This window comes from Egretta garzetta, unplaced genomic scaffold, assembly GCF_000687185.1.
Source record: "Egretta garzetta isolate BGI_Z169 unplaced genomic scaffold, ASM68718v1 scaffold218, whole genome shotgun sequence".
In the NCBI taxonomy this organism is placed as follows: domain Eukaryota; kingdom Metazoa; phylum Chordata; class Aves; order Pelecaniformes; family Ardeidae; genus Egretta; species Egretta garzetta.
Genome location: NW_009260618.1, coordinates 199,118 through 209,683, shown reverse-complemented (window position 1 = coordinate 209,683; position 10,566 = coordinate 199,118). Strand labels below are relative to the sequence as shown.

Genomic DNA, 10,566 nt, shown 5'->3' with positions numbered 1-10,566 from the left:
CGACCCCCCCTCCCCAAAGAGCCTGCCCTGCCGTGGAGCCTCTGCCCCCCTGTCCAAAATGAGCGCCGGGGCAGTGGCCTCCTGGCTCAGGCCGAGCCTGTTCCCCAAGCTGGGACCCGCCAGTGAAGGGGTTCCTGTTGCCCAAAGTGGGACTGAGTGGGGGTCCGCTCCCAAGGCTTGGAGGCCCCTGCAGGCTGGGTGGGAGCAGAGCAAAGTGGCAGCACGCTGCCGCCCTCTGCCGAGCTGGGGCTGGGCCAGGGTCCTGACTTGCCCCAGCCTGGGGAAAACTGTGGCTGGAACCAGCATCTCCTCTCCCACCTGAGAGGGAACCACAACAAGGGGCCTGTGGGTGCTGTGGCCAAGCCCCGGTACCAAACTGTATGTAGGCCAGGAACCTCTGCTCCCAGCCAGCCAGGCTTGGTTTATCCTTCCTGATCCCAGAGCCTTCCCTTTAGGTTGGACTGATCCCCTGGAATTAGCGTGGGATCGGCGCCAACCCTGAAATGGCTCCGGGCAGCAGCTGGCTGAAGCAAAGCGTGCTGTGCCGAAGCACAGAGTCTGGGCCGGGATGCCGGATCCAAGGCCATGTGTGAGCATGAGGCAGATGGTGTAGTGCAAAACGTTCCGTCTTTTCCCCTTTTCTGCCCAGGGCGGCCCTTGGAGAAGATGCAGAGGCGAAGGTGTCTGAGGAGGTGGAAGAGCAGAGGAGGAGCCATGAGCAGATTGAGGAGAGTGGGCAGGTGGGGCAGTAGGACAGGAAGGTCCTCTTGGGCCCTTGACCTCTCGACATTTGGCTTTGCCCTCCTTTGAGCTTTGCGTGGTGGTCAGTGTCCCACAGCAGTGTTTGTGTGAGAAGCAGCAGGGAGAGGAGCTCCTTAGGACTGGGTGGGGGGTGGTTCTTGGGCTGGATCCTGGGGATACGATTTCCCTGTGACCAACAGCCCATGGATTCGAAGGATCTGGGACTGCCACCATGCATCCAAACCCTGACCCAAACCCCTAGCCCCACCCGCAGCCGCAGGGGAAGGAAAACAAGGAGGTGCTCTGGGCATGTTCCTGTTGGGGCTGGTGGCCTGCCGGGCTTTCCAGGAGTGGGAGTACTCACGGGCATGTTGCAGTCCTTGCAGGGCTCATCAAACCCCACCATAGCTTGGGAAGATGAGGATAATGGGTCCCCATAGGCACCTCAGCGTGGGGATGGGAGCCGGGCCCTGTGCAAGTGTAGCAAGGGCTGCTCCAGCATCCCCTCCTGCAGAGCTCAGGTCTCTGGGTGTGAGATGTGTCCCACCTCCTTCGCAGAGGCTGGCCAAGCTGCTCTTCGATGGCATGCAGATGGTGACAAATGTCCAGGTGGCCGCTGACTTGAGGGAAACGCAGAGGAGGGCAGAGGAGGCAGAGCTGAAGCTGCGGAGGTGAGAGACTGCGCGGTGGGTCTGCGCTGCTGGGAGGGAGCAGCACAGATGAGGCAATTGCTCACCACCCGCTGACCGATGCCCAGCCCATCCCGAGCAGCGATCACTCCCCGAGCCCCGATCACTCTCCCCGTGACCGACTGACCAACCAACCCCCCCAGCATGACATTCCATGGTCTGGAATAGCTCTTTGGTCAGTTGGGGTCAGCTCTCCTGGCTGTGCCCCCTCCCAGCTTGTTCTGCCCCTGGCTGAGTAGGAGAAACTCAAAAAGTCCTTGAGCAGTCTGAGCACTGCTTGGCAACAACTAAACCATCAGTGAGTTATCAACATCCTTCTGGTACTGAATCCAAAACACAGCACTATGCCAGCTAGGATGAAGAAAATCAACTGTATGCCAGCCGAAACCAGGACAAGGTGACAGCGGGGTGGGGACGGTGCCAGGCTGTGCTAAGAGGTGGCTCAGTAACTGGCCTGTTCCCAGCGCTTGCCCTCCAGTCCTGGAGGCAGGGGCTGTTGTTCCCCAGAGCAGGGGAATGCGCTGGGGCAGCTCCATCGGGCTGGGCGTGAGGAGCGGGAAGGCCGTGGGGCTGTGCCAGTTGGAGACAGTGGGTATGAAGGTCTTTTCAGCGAGCATGGTCAGAAGCTGGGGGATGTGGTAGAGATCTTCCTCCTTGGAGATACTCGGCACGTGCCTGGGCAAGGCCCTGCACAACCTGCTCTGACATGGAAGCTAATCCCGCTGCGACCGGGCGCCGGTGACTTCCCGAAGCCCTTCCAGCCTCGACTCCTCTCTGACCCTGTCTGCGTGCCCTCCTGGGCAAAGCTGTCCTGCTTCCCCAGCGGAGCTGGGCAGTCCCCGCGGGACTGACTCCTCCAGCCCTGTCCGCAGGACTCGGGGATCAGCTGGGAATCACGGAGTCCTTGCTCCCACTGCCTTTGGAGGGCACTGTAGGCACATTTTATGGGAGGCCAGCTGTGTCCCTTCCTCAGATGGTTTCCCAGTGGGAATCTCGTTAATGAATCACGTGCTCTGTCTAGAAACTGCCTGTAGAGCAGGTTTGGGATTGCAAAGTGGTCCATCACCTCTAGCCCAGAGTCAGCTTGCTCAGCAGAAGGCCTAGGACTCCTTGCAAAGGTGGCTGCTGCTTGAGCTGAGCTCTTTGGTCTCTTCTCCTCCGGGTAAGCCATTGTTAGAGCATGGTGCAAGGGCAGAGCAGGGGAAATGCCTGCCTGGAGAGAAGGGCCTGCAGGATGTCTGCTCTGCCCTTGCATGATGCTCCAACAAGCTTGCAAGAAAGCTGCTGCTCCACTGGTGTCTTGATACTGTTTGAATTCAAGGGGGATTCTGCAGGAAAGTGCTTCTGCGGTGTGGGTCATGTCCGGAGCAGCCGAAGCCCTTGCTGCCCTGCCCCAGCTCCCCGTTTGCCCTGTGCTCCTTACTGCCTGCAGGGTAGAGAAGCTGGAGAATGAAGCCAAGTCAAGCGCACGCAAGTTTGAGGAGATTGCCTCCAGGTGGGCCTTGGCCAAGGAGATGCGGATCCCACAGGAGCTGTGGCAGGTGCTGACCCAGCAGCAGCAGCAGTGCGCGCTGCTTCTGGAGGAGAAGAACAAGCTCAGCAGTGACCTGCAGCAGGTAGCGCGGGGCCTGGGCAGGGACAACCAGGAAGGACGGGGTAGGGTTTAAGCTCTGGAGGATGCTGTTCTAAAGCAACAGTCATCCCTGCCTGGCTCTTCAGCCATCCCTCTGGATCTTGGAGTACTGCGTCCAGCTTGGGAGCCCTCAGCACAAGGAGGACATGGAGCTGTTGGAGCGGGGCCAGAGGAGGGCTACTAAAATGCTCCGAGGGCTGGAGCCCCTCTGCTCTGAGGCCAGGCTGGGAGAGTTGGGGGTGTTCAGCCTGGAGAAGAGAAGGCTGCGGGCAGAGCTGAGTGTGGCCGGTCAGGGCTTAAAGGGGGCCCAGAGGAAAGGGGGGGACAAGCTTTTTAGTAGGGCCAGCTGGGACAGGACAAGGGGGGATGGCTTCAAACTGAAGCAGGGGAGGTTTAGACTGGATCTAAGGAAGAAATTCTTTGCAGTGAGGGTGGTGAAACCCTGTCAGGGGTTGCCCAGAGAGGGGGTGGAGGCCCCATCCCTGGGAACATTCCAGGCCAGGTTGGCCGGGGCTGTGAGCAACCTGATGTGGTTCAAGGTGTCCCTGCTCCTGCATGGGAGTTGGGCTGGGTGGGCTCTAGGGGTCCCTTCCCACCCAAAACATTCTAGGATTCTATGATCTTCAGTTCATTGCAGAGATCCGTGCGGTGTTGGTTAGTCCGGGTCAAAATTGTGCCAGGAGCTGCAAGGCCAGTGTCCCAGTGCAGACGATGAGATCGGGTGCCCTGGCAGTGTTCAATGTGCAGGGACAGACACACAGGTCACTGGTAGCAGTAAGACAAACTGGCAGGTCCTGGCTTGCACAGTAAAAAAAAAAAAAAGCAAATGAGCAGAGAGGGGGAGTGTTTTTGTGGGGGCAAGAAAGCCTTCCCCACAGCAAGTCCCCTGGCCCCCAGGGGAGGATTGGTGTGCCTGCAGGCATGTCCCTTCCCACTCCCTTACCTGGAGCTTCTGGCAGCAATGACCTGTCTCTCCTCCCACCTTCCCTCTGAACTAGCTCTTGACTTTCTGACTCTCTGCTCTCATCACCTCTCCTCCTTTGGAACAGGCAGCATCTGGGTCTTACCCTCTCAGTCAGGCCCGGAGGATCCCTGGTCAAATGGTTCTCTGTGATTTCAGCATCTGCTCTCCTCCTCCAGGAGCTGAAAAACAAAGACGAGCAATACGTGCAAGCCATTAAGAAGCAGTCAGATGACATCCACCTGCTTCTGGAGAGAATGGAGGAACAGATCAGGATGATGCTGAAAGCCTACCGTCACAAACTCCTGCAGATTGAGGTAGCCAGTTCATGTGGTGGAGGAAGAGTCCGATGGGAAAACCTGCAGCCACTTGCTTCTCCAGATCTATGGCAAAGAGGCCTTGGCCTCCTCACATTGGCTGGGCTGACTGCTGTCCCGACCTGCGGGGCTGATGTCTGGGTGAATGAGGCTGAACTCCAGCCAAGGAAGATGCTGAGTGGTGCTGAGCACTGAGGGGTTGGTTTATACCACGCCACAAATGACTGTGCTTCAGTGCAGCGCAACTCAGTAGCACGTGAAAGCTCTTGCTGCTTGAAGGCTGATTATTCAGCTCTAAAAGCCAGCAAGAACCACTGCGGTTCTTCAGCCTTGCCTTCTGCAGAGCACAGAGTCTCCCCTCATGGTTCAAAGCTGTGTTTGTTGCTGAATGAGGGCATCTCTCCCCGTTTAATATCATGCTAGGTGGAATCGGGTGGCTGGCTGTCCAAGCTCCACTGGTAATCATCAAACCCTGATTTCCAGTGAACTCACCCAGCTACCCACCACCAAGAGCCTCCCGCCCAGCTCTGGGTGGCTGATAGCAACAGTCCCCGTGGGGTCGCAGTGTGAGGTCTCTGCAAGTGGGGAATCCTGGCGTGGAGAGGAGAGATCAGGGCAGTGTGTGCTCATCAGACACTGGCACCAGTCTGCAGCCAATGCTCTCCAGGAGGCTGCTGGCCTGGGCCAGTGTAAGGCTGGCAACGAGTGATCCCAACATGATGGTGAAAGGCTCTGTTTCCTTCGCAGAAAGCTTTCGAGCTCGAGCGGCGAGAGCTGCTGGACAACAACAGGAAGAAATGGGAGGAAGCCATCCAAGCCCACAATGCACAGGAGGTAAGGTCCATGTGAAATTTAGAATCATAGAATCGTTTAGGTTGGAAAAGAGCCTCAAGATCATCAAGTCCAATCATTAGCCAAACATTGCCAAGTCCACCATTAAACTGTGTCCCTAAGCACCACATCTACACAGCTTCTAAATACCCCCAGGGCTGGGGACTCGACCCCTTCCCTGGGCAGCCCCTTCCAGTGCCTGACAGCCCCAAGGGGAAGGAATTGTTCCCCATGGCCAACCTCACCCTGCCCTGGCACAACTTGAGGCCGGTGCCCCTCGTCCCATCGCCCCTTCCCTGGGAGCAGAGCCCGACCCCCCCGGCTCCCCCCTCCTCTCAGGCAGTTGTAGGGAGTGATGAGGGCTCCCCTCAGCCTCCTCTGCTCCAGGCTGAACCCCCCCAGCTCCCCCAGCCGCTCCCCAGCAGCCTGGGGCTCCAGACCCCTCCCCAGCTCCGCTGCCCTTCTCTGGACATGCTCCAGCCCCCCCAGGTCCTTCGGGGAGGGAGGGACCAAAAGCTGCCAGGACCAGTGCTCCTCTCCAGCACTGGGCTGCCTTGAAAGACACATGTGCACTGAGGTGGCTGGTTCCTCAGGAGTGTGGGGGAAAAAGGGGCAGGTTTTCAGCCTGCTCTGCAGGGGAATTATCCATGCCTGACCTTGGCTTTGGGCTAGCCAAAGGAGCTGTGATCACAGGAGGAAGCTGTCACCATTGATGGATGACGTTCTCCTGTTGCCCATAGCTGGAATATCTGCATGCCCGTATGAGGAAGGTGGAAGAGTTTGAGAAACAGCTGAATCAGCTGCGGGTGGAAGATGAGGAGGAGTATAACAGCATGAAGATGCAGCTGGAGAACGATGTGCAGGTACAGAAAAGGCTGGCGTGTGCCATGTGGGGAGGCAGTGGCACAGATCCCTCTGGGCTTTTCTGCATGTACCTGGCTCTGCGGGGCAGCTGGATGGTATGAAAGCTGCAGCTGGTAGCTGGTCATCTCAGCTTTTCAGCATGCACAGCCCAGCCCTGTGTCAACAGGGTGGTGGAGCTGCTGTTCTCTCCCCTCCATGGGTCCTACACCATGGTGTCCATCTGTCCTTGGCTCTCAGAGGTCTGCAGCACATGAACTCTAGCTCAAGGGCGTATGAAGCAACTGGGAAGGCCGAGGGGTTTGCTACATCTGGCATCATGATTAGTAGGAGGATCAAATGGTGTGAGTGTCCTCACGCCAGATCATTTCAGATCAACCTGATTTTGTCAGGGTCCTGGTCCTAGGAGGTGTGAGCTTCTTCCTCTGACATCTAGCCATAGACCCATGATTTCTCTCATGCCCATGAAGTCCACTTGGTGCGAGAACTGTCATGAATTTGCCCTTACTCAGGTAGGAGGGCATGCAGTGGAAGAGCACAGCCCTGGCACACCGCTGGCTGAATGAGGGGCTCTCACTGCAGATCCAGACCTCGTAGCCCTGGCTTCCCTGAGGTACAGATACCTTCTAACCCACTGCATCCCCTGCGAGCAGCAGTGTCAGCAAAGCAGTGCACGTGTGGCTCTTTGCGATCCTGCTGGCCCCCTGCATGGCAGCCCCGGCGTTGGTCCTCAGGCTGTCAGGTTTGGCTTTGCCCAATTCAGCCTCCTCTGCTCAGCGGAGAGCCCTGCTGCTGCTGACACCTTCCCTGCTAGTTATCGTGCGTTGCTTCCCAGGCCGCACGGTAGAAACCAATTTGCATTTGGACTTCCAAAAGGCTCATTGTTTATCCCATGGGATGTCCTCCTGGGAAGCCCAGGGAAATACGGGCTAGGGCTGGTGTCTAGAAGGTTTTGCACAACTTCAGGTGAAATATTACAGTTGCAAGGTCCCCGACAGCCTGAAAGGGCATGTCCAGGGAGGGCAGTCCTGACTTTGTGGTTTCTTCACCTTTATATCGATAAGCTGGAAGGTGACACGGAGTGTGTAACGTTGGCAGATGGCTCCGAGCCATTTGGGGAGGGAGGCAGCCGCATGCTGGAGATGGAGGTTCACAGGCGGCGATGGGGGGCTGTTGTAAAAAGGGACCTGCTGCCGTTAGCTGTGGTTGTGGGAGGGGTTATGTATAAGGCAGGGGAGGTAATTATTCCTCTCTACTTCATACTTACCTGTCCTTGTCCAGGCAAGATTTGGCAACACGCTTGGGAACAGAGGAAAGAGTTGAGAACAGACCACGTAGACAAATGACCCCTAAGAAAAGGTTGAAAGGGGCTGCTTAGACCAGGGAAGAGATTTCTGTAGGGAGGCAATAAATCTACAAATATGCACAATTCTGCATGATGGAGGAAGAGCACGACTTCTCTGCCCACTGTAGATGCAAGAAAAAAATGATGGGGTTGAGTTTTGGTAGGGAAGATTTAAATGGGCATTCAGATTTAGGGTTGAAATTTCAAGCTAGGAAAGCCTAGAAGTGGCAAGGACTTGCTTCTTGGTTAGCTGGAGTGACTGCGCCTGTGGCTTGCTGCTCTTTAACGCAGGGGGTTGGGAACAGCTTATGAATGAGCTGGGATGAAGTAGATGTCCTCCTGTGTAATGCTTTATAGAGCAGATTTTACCCTTCCAGTTCAGCAAGAATAAGAAAAGAGAAGTTGGAAACACCGATTTTCTTGACAAACCTGTGATATCGTTATTCTGAGGTATCTCTGAAGCAGGAGCTCGGCCAAGCCCTAAAGATGATGTCTGTGGTGTGGGGGTTATTGAGTACTCCCCCAGTTTTGCTAGATGGGAATCAGCATTTTCAATATGTGGTTTGGGCCACGGCTTTCCTCCATCTGCTGTAAGGAGAAGGTCCCTTGGCCCTGCTGGGCTTTACCTCCATCTGTTCTTCAGTCAAGCTTTCATCCTAGCCAAGTGGGACTGGGTCTCTTCCCAGGTTGGTTGTACACTCCCTGCTGTACATAGGGCTACCCGGGAGAGCTCTGAGCCAGCTAACCCGTGTCTTCCCTGCTCCGAGCCTACGGCTCAGGACCCTTTACCTGCCCCCAGAGATCCCCCTGGGCCGAGAGCAAGCCTGAGCCCCCGCTGGGGGTCTCTGCTGTGCAGATTGCTGTGCACAGCTGAGCCTGTGGCTGACGCTGTCATTTGGGGCCATGCAGCAGCTTAATTCCAAGCACTTCCTATCACGGAGTAAGTCTTTACAGGCCTCCCCAGTTAAGTGCTGTATTATGAGATTTTTCAGTATCGGATTTCTGCCTCCTCTTGCGCATGGAAGACACTTAGGTACTAATGAATTAAACTATGCTGGGCCCAGTCACTGCCTCTCACCCGTCCCTGCAGTCACGCTGCCTGCTCCTGGAGTCACCGTGCCACTGTGTTCCCCCCGAGCTTGCTTCCAAATGAGCCGTAGGGCTGGCAGAGAGCAGCGACCATCGGTAGGGTGTGAGCTCCATCAGCACACTGGGGCAATCAGCCCAGGAAGCAACTCTTCCTTTCCATCAGCTGTCGAGCAAACGGGGCGCTGGGAAGCTGAGGGAGATGTCCCCGTTGCAGATCCATCCTCTATCAGGAGGAGAGGCAAGGAGCAATGGTAAGAACTTGCTGCCTCTCTCCTGTCCCCTGGGCTGTGCAGCGAGACACTGCCATCACAGATGTGTCAGTTAGTTCTTTTATTCTGGTTTCCTTAAGACCTGGAGTTTGTGTGGTCAGTCTTCCTGTGTGTTCCTTCCTCCAGCTCACCGAGTAACTTCTGAGCCTCTTGGTTAATTCAGAGACACGCAATTCTGAAAACTGACAGGAAAATCAGCGGCTCAGTTGAGGAGAGAGGCCCAAATTAGTGCCTCACTGAGTGAATGTTGGGTACAACTTCAGTCTCTTCTCCCTTCCCCAGGCATGGTCCCGTAGTGTGTACTTACGGACAACCAGCATCTCCATCACTCACCCACAAGTGATGCCACATGGCCAGGGGTTAGCTGGAGCAATGTGCATGGGAAGATGAGGTTTGGAGATGCAGGATCAGTAGGATCCAGGCTTCAGTGCAGCCTTTGCTCATGGCATGGCTTGTTTTTGTGGTTTTTTGAAATGCCAGAACCTGGAGAAGCAGCTCCAGCAGATGAAAGCTGTCTATCAGCTGAACCAGGAGAAGCTGGAGTACAACCTTCAGGTGCTTAAGAAGCAGGATGAGGAAAACACCATCATCAGATCCCAGCAGAAGAGGAAGCTCAACCGGTAAAAATCCATCCCTGGAAGATGGCCTCTGCCTTACCTGCGGTCACCTCCCATATGCCATTTTTTGTGGAGCTTTCTTTTCACCTAGCACAAGCCAATGAGCTCTGTCCCAACCCGTCCCTGGGCAGGGGTTAGCCCAGGGCAGGGCCATCCCCAGGGCACTCTGAACAGGCTGGCCATGGCCAACCTGTGCCAGCGGCGTCAGGGTCAGTCAGGCCTTGGCACTGAGTAGTCACTAGTAAATAAGCAGCCCCAAATACAAGCCGGGTATGCCCCAAGGTGCCTCTTTGGGGATGCCCAGCTTTGTTGTCCTCTCTGCAGGCTCCACAGCTTGCTTAATAACCTGAGAACAAAACTGGCCAACCAAGAGAAGCAGTTCAGAGAGGAGAACCAGAGCCTGGCAGCCGACTGTGAGCGGATCATGGGGCAGTGCAAGGAGGTGCAGAGGAGGATGAGGTGGGGTGCGCGCGGGCATCTACCCACAATGAGGCCTCGAAGCACCTAAGTGCGGTGCGGGGGGAGCTGACTTGTTTTGGGGCACAGAGCCTCCTTCCGTGGGCCATCTCCCTTCTGCACAGGCATTTTGCTGTCAGCGACGCTGAGAAGTTCACGGAGGTCTGGCTTATGAATGAGGAGGAAGCCAAAGGGCTGATGCGGAAAGCCCTCGATGCAGATCGCATCATTCACACCCAGCAACTGGGGCTGCCCTGGGAAGAGCCTTGCTACTGGTTCCTGAACAACGTCGGCCCCCTCGGGCAATATGAGGTGAAGAGGATGGCGACCAAGCTGGCTGCGGAGGTCCTGGCAGGTGGGACACACAGTGCCCTTGTCACCCTTGTGGCACTGGGAAACCCCTCATCTTGTCATGCCTATGTCCTGGACAGGCATGCTCTTTGCTGGGCAAAAAAACTGGCTGGATGGCCGGGCCCAAAGAGTGGTGGTGAATGGAGTTAAATCCAGCTGGCGGCCGGTCACAAGGGGTGTCCCCCAGGGAGTGTGGATCTGCTGGGGGGGAGGAGGGCTCTGCAGGGGGACCTGGTCAGGCTGGATCCATGGGCCCAGGGCAATGGGGTGAGGGTCACCAAGGCCAAGAGCTGGGTCCTGCCCTGGGGTCACCACAACCCCAGGCAGCACTCCAGGCGTGGGGCAGAGGGGCTGGAAAGCTGCCCGGCAGAAAAGGCCCTGGGGGGGTTGGTCGACAGGGGGCTGA

General features: G+C 56.6%; 1 protein-coding gene across 1 annotated transcript in view; it reads left to right on the top strand.

The window, feature by feature from the left end:
• The window catches only part of DRC1 (dynein regulatory complex subunit 1), a 23,914-nt gene that overhangs the window by 3,360 nt on the left and 9,988 nt on the right, over nucleotides 1–10,566 (top strand). The window contains exons 3-11 of the mRNA XM_009645269.1: nucleotides 650–740; nucleotides 1,300–1,412; nucleotides 2,863–3,046; nucleotides 4,204–4,341; nucleotides 5,089–5,175; nucleotides 5,913–6,035; nucleotides 9,217–9,356; nucleotides 9,678–9,812; nucleotides 9,935–10,164. Coding sequence (XP_009643564.1) covers nucleotides 650–740; nucleotides 1,300–1,412; nucleotides 2,863–3,046; nucleotides 4,204–4,341; nucleotides 5,089–5,175; nucleotides 5,913–6,035; nucleotides 9,217–9,356; nucleotides 9,678–9,812; nucleotides 9,935–10,164 — 1,241 coding nt within the window. The remainder of the gene's footprint in view (nucleotides 1–649; nucleotides 741–1,299; nucleotides 1,413–2,862; nucleotides 3,047–4,203; nucleotides 4,342–5,088; nucleotides 5,176–5,912; nucleotides 6,036–9,216; nucleotides 9,357–9,677; nucleotides 9,813–9,934; nucleotides 10,165–10,566) is intronic.